This window comes from Nicotiana tomentosiformis, chromosome 7, assembly GCF_000390325.3.
Source record: "Nicotiana tomentosiformis chromosome 7, ASM39032v3, whole genome shotgun sequence".
Lineage (NCBI taxonomy): Eukaryota > Viridiplantae > Streptophyta > Magnoliopsida > Solanales > Solanaceae > Nicotiana > Nicotiana tomentosiformis.
Window position 1 is genome coordinate 121,815,134 of NC_090818.1, and position 9,483 is coordinate 121,824,616.

General features: G+C 37.6%; 1 protein-coding gene across 1 annotated transcript; it reads right to left on the minus strand.

Moving 5' to 3' along the window:
- Positions 1 to 235: 235 nt before the first annotated feature.
- On the minus strand, positions 236 to 4,546 carry LOC138896292 (uncharacterized). The gene is made up of 5 exons (XM_070181090.1): positions 4,535 to 4,546; positions 3,933 to 4,443; positions 3,319 to 3,567; positions 2,888 to 3,012; positions 236 to 487 (listed from the first exon to the last, which is right to left on the minus strand). The coding sequence occupies exons 1-5, from the start codon at positions 4,544 to 4,546 to the stop codon at positions 236 to 238; spliced, it is 1,149 nt and encodes a 382-aa protein (XP_070037191.1).
- Positions 4,547 to 9,483: the final 4,937 nt, after the last annotated feature.

Consider the following 9,483-nt stretch of genomic DNA (forward strand, 5'->3'; position numbering starts at 1 on the left):
CCACTTGGACTTAGGCGATATTTTAGAGCATTTTGAGAGGGGTTCCATCAACATCAAGAGGTAAGTGATCCCTATCAATTCTTTAGCTAAATATACGAATCATAAGTAGATTTAACATGGAAAATGGTGGAATTTATGGGGTTTTGATAAAAATGGGATTAACCCATGAAAATTATTATGCAATTAGATAAAAATCATATATTGAAGTTCATGTGGTTATGGGTAACAATTTTCTTCAAAAATCATCCACTGCGTCTACAGGTAAGGCAACAGTAGGTACAACAGTTGGCACTGGTGATGGAGCGTCCTGAACCCCCTGTTCTTGCACTTGATCTGGCATAGTAGCTTGGGGTTGACCCATATTCCCAACTTCAGGTTGAGGAGCAGCCTGTATTCTAGTTTGATGAACCCCAACTTGACCGCCAACCCGGTTAGTACCATGTTCAACACCACATACAACAGATGAGGGTGTGCGTGTCCTAGCCATCTGCGAAAGAAAATACTCCAAACTCAATCTCAAGTTATCTCAACGCACGATCAAAGATTGAAAGAAGGGAAAACATTCCTAGATGTTCAGTAGCCTCAAGATCATAAGTATGGGCGCCTACATACACATGAACAAGACTCTACTAAACATTGCTTCATGACTCGAGACTTAAATCCTAAGCTCTTATACCAACTTTGTCACGACCCAATTTAGGATCATGACCGGCACTTAGGAGCAAGTGCCCCTAAGTAAGTCTTACCGATATTTTACAAAACAACGGACAGAATTTTCCCTATTTTTGAGACTATCCAAAATTATCCTGTTTCAAATCAACAACCAAACATCCTAATATTAATCCAAACAATGATAACTTTATCAATTAATCCATTAATAGTCCACCCACTAATAACTAGAAATACTATTTTTTCTTCAACTTTGATAATAAAGAGCGATACTCAACATAAGTCTATAGTAACAAAAGAATACTCATGACACTAAAAGAATGACTATGGAGCGACTCTAAAAGTTCAAAGAAAAGACCCTAAAAATAAATAAAATCTCCGCCCACGCGAACAAGTATGAGGCTCACCAAGAACTATCAACTTGTGCGCTCTAATTAACGAAATCCTCGCACGCGTCAATTGCTGTCTCTGTAAAAAACTTTAGCGCGGAATGAGTCGTTAGCTCAGTGAGTAATAACACTTAACCACAACCGTTTTTATTGGGGACAAGTTAGAAAAAATGCTAGTATATATATTAAACAGAAAATATCATAAGAATGCCCTTTCAGAAACAATAAACAATAATCAGTCTCATCATGTTTTTCATGCAATATAAATCAGTAAATACTGTGTAATATCAATATTCATGTTAGGGAGGTTTCAATGAATGGATCATGTAATCGGTATAACTGTGGATTTCTTCGCAAGAACTCAAATATAACGGTAGTCTCTACTCGAGAGAAATCAGTAACGGTATGCTAGTTCTACCTTCTCACTAGCGAGGGTTATAACAGTAATCGGTAATTACAAGGTGCATCAGGTCTAACGAACCCGCCGTTAGCTACACGATCCTTCAAAGTCTACTTTCATTAATACTTGTCTCTGTAATCTGTATATACTCATAAGAAGATATTTTAAAACAATATAGGGCATTTCGATTCTTATCTAATCATGTAATTGCATTTCGATAACAGTAAATTCAAGTAACGATAAAACATATCTAGTGATAACAAGAATCCTTAAAACAACGGTAATCATCTCAAATAACTATTTCGGTATCATATCGAGTTAAAGACTTGTCCCACATGCAACTCAAATTAATCGATAACATAGTTATATTAAAATCACGTGTAAATCATGCAAGTTATGAAAATATAAATTGCGGTAAGATTACTACTCACAGTACTCATGCCGAAATACTAAATGCTTCACCTCGAGCAATTCAAACAACTTCCTCCAATCAATCTATAATTACATAATATCGATATCATGTTAATTTCGTAGGCTAATTCATAGTTAATTTAGAATACCCAAATCCTCGAATTTGGCTCTTAATTCACCGAATTATAATAACTCAACAAATCTCTCTTATTCTACTTGAAATATCAAGACCCATTTCAGTATCCTAACTCACTGCTACAGTTAACTTAAACCAATTAAAAAATCTTCTAAATAAATGGCGTTCATATAGTTTACTGTACTATTTAATTTCCACAACCACGTCTCTAAATTAAACTTTTAATAGTGTTGGTGTCATAATATATATTTGCAATATCCTATCGAAATCCCATAAGATGAATTGAGATATAAAGAATTCCACCAGAAATGGAAGCAAAATTAAATAAAGGGAAACATTAACCTCTTTATGTTGAAGAATACTTCTACTGAAAGCTGTTATATATGTTCAATTCTCCTCCCTTTGATTGTGAATCTTATTGGCAGAAGCTTAAATTTTTTTCTTATAGTATTGCTTCCTGCAATATCCCATGCGATAGAACTCTCTTGCACTCAAAGCCCCTTTTCTCTTTTGTTGTCTTGCTGCCATGAGTTTTCCCTTCCCTTAAATCCCCTTTTCGTTCTTTTTGCCTTTTTGGGCAGAGAATGGGCTTCGGCCCTTTTTGTGCTTGCATCCCTTTTCTTTCTTTGTTTGTTTTTTTGTTGACTTAATTAGTTTCTAAATGACTTATATATCCTTGTTTAAAATTATTGGATATTACATCCTCCCCACCTTATATAAATCCGGTCCCTGAATTTAATTTAATTACGTACCTGTAGATTGAAATAAATGAGGATATTTGACTCGCATAGCATCTTCCACTTCCCATATAGCTTCTTCAACTGTATGGTTTCTCCATATGACTTTTATGAACACAATTTCCTTTGACCGTAGCTTTCTTACTTGTCTATCAGCAATTGCCATCGGCTCCTCCTCGTAAGACAACTTCTCATCAGGTGGTATAGTCGGTGCTTCAAGCACATGAGAGGAGTCCGATATACATTTTCTAAGCATAGAGACATGAAATACTGGATGAATAAAAGACAACTCAGGAGGAAGTGCCAAACGATAAGCCACAACTCCTACTCAGTCTAGTATCTCATACGGTCCTACAAATCTAGGGCTCAACTTACCTCTTTTCCCAAATCATATCACACCTTTCATAGGAGAGACTCGTAGAAATACTTTGTCTCCGGTTGCGAACACTAAGTCTCATCTTATCTTATCCGCATAAGATTTTTGTTCGCTTTGAGCTATAAGAAATCTCTGTCTGATCAGCTGGACCTTGTCCATAGCTTCTTGTACTAAGTCGGGTCCCAATAAGTTAGTCTCACCAGCTTCAAACCATCCGCTAGGAGAACGACACCTTCTACCATACAATGCTTCGTACGGTTCCATTGGAATACTAGACTGGAAGCTATTATTGTAAGCAAATTCAGCTAAAGATAGATAAGCGTCCCAACTACTTCCAAACTCAAGAATGCAAGCTCTCAACATATCCTCCAAGATTTGTATAGTACGTTCAGACAACCCATCTGTCTGTGGGTGAAATGCAGTACTAAGATCTACTCGTGTACCCAATGCTTCTTGAAAATATTTTCAAAAGTGTGACGTAAATTGTGATCTTCTATTAGAGATGATGGCTATTGGAACTCCGTGCAGTCGGACAATTTCGTTCATAAATATCTATTCATACCTCACTCCACCATATGTAGTCTTCATTGGCAAAAAGTGTGTTGATTTCGTCAGTCGATCTACAATCACCCATATAGAGTCATAATCCCCAAGGGTTTGGGGTAGACCGGTAATAAAATCCATAGTAATTCTTTTCCATTTTCACTCTGGAATCTCAATTTGTTGTAACAGTCATGCGTCCGCTGATGCTCAGCCTTGACCTGCTGACAAGTCAAACAGTTAGAAATAAGGTTAGCAACATCTTTCTTCATACCTCCCCACCAATGAAATTGCTTCAGGTCATGGTACATTTTTGTGGATCTAGGATGTATAATGTATCTAGATTTGTGGGCTTCTTCAAGAATAGCTTGTCTCAACCCTTCTACGTCTGCTACACATAGCTTTTTACCCATTCCAAGAACACCATCACTTTCAACAATCATATCCTTGCTTTTACTAGCTAAGGTCTCATCTCTGTATTTGCATAATCGCTCATCCTCATATTCGGTGGCCTTAATGCGCTCGACTAATGAAGACTTAGCCTGAACACAAGCCAACAATGCCTCTGAATATCTGACACTAAATCTGATGCCTGTACCGTCTAGTCTATGCATATCTTCAACCAAAAGTCTCCTTGCATGAACTATATGTGCCAAACTTTCGATAGATATTCTGCTCAATGCGTCACCCACCACATTGGCTTTTCCAGGATGGTACAAAATAGAACTATCATAGTCCTTGAGTGGTTCCATCCACTGATGCTGACAAAGATTTAGATCCCTCTGCTGAAAAATGTACTTCAAACTCTTATGGTCAGTATAAATCTCACAAGTTTCACCGTATAGGTAATGCCTCCAAATAATTTAAAGCACATACCACTGCAGCCATCTCCAAATCATGTGTAGGATATTTTTTTCTCGTGCTTTTTCAATTGTCTCAAAGCATAAGCTATAATGCAACTATTTTGCATAAGAACCCATCCTAATCCCACCCTTGATGTATCACAGAACACCGTAAATCCTTTAGAACCTGATGGTAAGGCTAATATTGGTGCAGTGGTCAAACATGTTTTGAGTTTTTGAAAGCTCTGCTCACATTCCTCCATCCACTGAAACTTTGCATTTTTCTATGTTCGCTTGGTCAGTGGCGTTGCTATTCTGGAGAAATCCTGCACAAAACACGTGTAATATCCAGCCAAGCCTAAAAAGCTACGAATCGCTATAGGAGTAGTAGGTCTGGGCCATTTATGCACAACTTTGGTCTTCTTAGGATCTATCGTAATTCCATCTTTGGATATCACATGCCCCAGAAATGCTACTGAGTCTAGCCAAAATTCACAGTTCGAGAACTTAGCATAAAGCTAATGTTCTTGCAATGTCTACAAGATAGTCCTGAGATGATTCTCGTATTCTCCTTGGCTACGAGAATATATTAGGATATCATCAATAAATACTATTAAAAATCTATCCTGAAACGACTTGAACACCTTATTCATAAAATCTATGATTGCAGCTGGAGAATTAGTTAGTTCGAAAGGTATCACAAGAAACTCACAGTGCATGTATCTAGTTTTGAAAGCAGTCTTAGAAATATCTTCATCTTTGATTTTAAGTTGATGATAACCAGAACATAGGTCAATCTTTAAAAAGTGGGCAGCTCATTGTAACTAATCAAGCATGTCATCTATGTGAGGCAAAGGATATTTATTGCGTATTGTTATCTTGTTCAACTGCCTGTAGTCAATGCACATTCTCTGGGATTCATCTTTCTTCTTTACGAACAGTACTGGTGCACCCCATGGTGATACACTAGGTCTGATAAAACCCTTAACTGGAAAATCATGCAACTATTGCTTTAGCTCCCTCAACTCTGTTGGTGCCATCCGATATGGGGGTATTGATATCAGTTGTATGTCAGGTGGCAAATCAATAGAAAAATCTATTTCTCGTACTAAAGGCAATCCTGGTAAATGCTCAGGAAATACATCAGAAAATTCTCTCACTACTGGTACATTTTCTATACTAATTGTTTCCTTTCTTGTGTCATTTATAATAGCTAAGAGACTCAAGCAACCTTTCTTTAGAAGTCGTTGAGCTTTCATAAAAGATACAACTTTGCAAATCTCTGGAACCTGATTCCCTCTTAGAATAAAACTAGGTTTGGTATCTCAAACTTAACTATCTTTGCATGACAATCGACGATAACATAGAAAGAAGATAACTAATCCATTCCCAACAGCATGTCAAAGTCAATCATATCAATTGCAATAAGGTCAGCTAGATTATCTCTACCCTCAACCCGAATCTGACAAGCACAATACACATATTCAGCTATTAGAGACTCTCGAACATGAGTAGAAACTAGAAAAAGATCATTCAATAGCTCAGGCTGTCTATTAAACCTCAAAGCAAAGTATGACGACACATAGGAGTGAGTAGATCCCGGATCAATCAATGCAAGTGCATCAAATGAACAGACATAAAGAATACTTGTAACCACGACATTCGAGGCCTGAGCATCCTGTCTAGTAAATGCAAAAACTCTCGCCTGACCTCTACCAGTATTCCCTTGTCCTTGGTTCACAGTAGCACGATCTCAAGCACCTCGACCTCGATTTCCTATACCTACAGCACCTGAAGTATTACGAGTAGTCTGAGTGGGTGCAGCTGACTGAATAGAAGCCAGGTTGAAATTCATCGGAGGCTGAGGGAAATCCCTCAAGTGATGTCCTAACTGGCCACACCGAAAGCAATCTTCAGTTAGAACAAGACACTGGCCCAAATGTGATCTACCATAGGTACGGCAGACTGGAGTAGTGGCATATATCTGCCCAGAATTACGATGTCCAGATGCTGACGGTCCCCTAGTGCCCTATCTGTATTGTGGTCTATATGTGCACTGTGACGATAAGTGTGTCCCTGCCTATGAACCCTATTGTTGTTGTCCCTGATTTCCTACTCTTTGATTTTCACTAAAACTGCCATTGAAAGATCCTCATGTCTTTGCCTTCTTACGTAAATCACTGACTGCACGCTCATCACGTCCCTTATTTTCAATCTTTCTAGCGAGATCGATTGTATCAGAGTAGGAAAAAGTCTTAATCCGTGGGGCTACTGCAGTGTATAACCGACCAACCAATCTATCAACAAACCTCTGAACTCGAGTTTCTTCGGTAGGCACTAAGTAAGGAGCATATCTAGCCAGCTTACAAAACTTGGTGTTATATATTGACACATCCATATCTGGAGTCTAAACCAATCTCTCAAAGTGTCTAGCATATTTTTGCATCAGGCTGTCTGGAAGAAAATGATTCATGAACAACTTAGTGAACTCGTCCCATGTCAGTGGTGTTGCTCCTGCTAGCCTTCCTAGCAACACAGTTTCATACCATGTATTGGCCATATCCTCTAGTTTGTATGTTGCGAGCTACACAGATCTCTCACTAGAACATCCTAGAGCACGTAATGCATTGAGTGTCCCATCCAAGAAACTTTGAGGATCTGCTAAATTATCAGAACCTGTGAATATTGGTGAATTCAATTTCAGGAACTCTTGTAGGGATACTTCCTTATTCCCGAAAGTCTGAGTCTGTGCAGGTGCTTGTGTCTGTATAGTAGCCTGATGATCTGAACTTCCACCCTGAGTAGGCACCAACGCCTCAAACACCTTCAGTAACCTTGCCACTGCGTCTGCATGTAAGGAAACAATAGGTACAACAGTTGGCACTGGTGATGGAGCGTCATGAACCCCTTGTTCTTGCACTTGATCTGGCATAGTAGCTTGGGGTTGACCCATATTCCCAACTTCAGGTTGAGGAGCAGCATGTCTTCTAGTTTGATGAACCCCAACTTGACCGCCAGCACGGTTAGTACCACGTCCATCACCACATCCAGCAGATGAGGGTGTGCGTGTCCTAGCCATATGCGAAAGAAAATACTCCAAACTCAATCTCAAGTTATCTCAACGCACGATCAAAGAATGAAAGAAGGGAAAACATTCCTAGATGTTCAGTAGCCTCAAGATCATAAGTATGGGCGCCTACATACCCATGAACAAGACTCTACTAAACATTGCTTCATGACTCGGGACTTAAAGCCTAAGCTCTTATACCAACTTTGTCACGACCCAATTTAGGATCATGACCGGCACTTAGGAGCAAGTGCCCCTAATTAAGCCTTACCGATATTTTACAGAAAAATGAACAGAGTTTTCCCTATTTTTGAGACTATCCAAAAATTACCCTGTCTCAAATCAACAACCAAACATCCTAATATTAATCCAAACAACGATAACTTTATCAATTAACCCAAACAAATATCTACCATTAATAGTCCACCAACTAACAACTAGAAATACTATTTTTTTTCTTCAACTTTGATAATAAAGAGCGATACTCAACATAAGTCTATAGTAACAAAAGAATACTCATGACACTAAAAGAATGACTATGGAGCGACTCTAAAATTTTAAAGAAAAGAACATAAAAATAAATAAAATCTCCGCCCACGTGAACACGTACGAGGCTCACCAAGAACTATCAACCTGTGCGCTTTAATTAACGAAATCCTCGCATGCATCAACTGCTGTCTTTGTAAAAACGTTTAGCGGGGAATGCGTCACTAGCTCTGTGAGTAATAACACTTAACCACAACCGTTTTTATTGGGGACAAGTTAGAAAATATGCTAGTATATATATTAAACAGAAAATATCATAAGAATGCCCTTTCAGAAACAATAAACAATAATCAGTCTCATCATGTTTTTAATGTAATATAAATTAATTGACAATTCAGTAATAAGCTCGGTAAATACTGTGTAATATCAATATTCATGTTGGGGAGGTTTTAATGAATGGATCATGTAATCGGTATAACTGTGGACTTCTTCGTAAGAAGTCAAATATACGCGTAGTCCCTACTTGAGAGAAATCAGTAACGGTATGCTAGTTCTACCTTCCCACTAGCGAGGGTTGTAACGGTAATCGGTAATTACAAGGTGCATCAGGTCTAACGAACCTGCCGTTAGTTACGGGATCCTTCAAAGTCTACTCCCATTTATACTTGTCTCTGTAATCCTTATATACTCATAAGAAAATATTTTAAAACAATATAGGGTATTTCGGTTCTTATCAAATAGTGTAATTTTATTTCGATAACAGTAAATTCAAGTAACGCTAAAACATATCTAGTGACAACAAGAATACTTAAAATAACGGTAATCATCTCAAATAACTATTTTGCTATCATATCGATTAAAAGACTTGCCCCACATGCAACTCAAATTAATCGGTAACATATCTATATTAAAAATCATGTGTAAATCATGCAAGTTATGAAAACACAAATTGCGGTAAGATTACTACTCACAGTACTTGCGCCGAAATACCAAATGCTTCTCCTAGAGCAATTCGTACAACTTCCTACAATCAATCTATAATTAGATAATATCGATCTCATGTTAATTTCTTAGGCTAATTCATAGTTAATTTAGAATAGCCAAATCCTCAGAGTTTCATATTTGGCTCTTAATTCATCGAATTATAATTACTCAACAAATCCCTTTTATTCTACTTGAAATATCAAGACCCATTTTAGTATCCCAACTAACTGCTACAGTTAACTTAAACCAATTCAAAAATCTTCTAAATAAACGGCATTCATATAGTTTACTGTACTATTTAATTTCCACAACCGTGTCTCTAAATTAAACCTTAAATAGTGTTTCTATCATAATATATATATTTGCAATATCCTATCGAAATCCCATAAGATGAATTGAGATATAAAGAATTCCACCATAAATTGAAGCAAAATCAAATAAAGGGA

Excerpts from the sequence above, each read along its gene's own strand:
- LOC138896292 (XM_070181090.1), bottom strand. Across the intron at positions 3,568-3,932 it reads GCAATTTCATTGGTGGGGAG|CATTGGGTACACGAGTAGAT; the intron begins GTATGAAGAAAG and ends ATTTTCAAGAAG. Across the intron at positions 488-2,887 it reads TGGCAATTGCTGATAGACAA|ATGGCTAGGACACGCACACC; the intron begins GTAAGAAAGCTA and ends TTTCTTTCGCAG.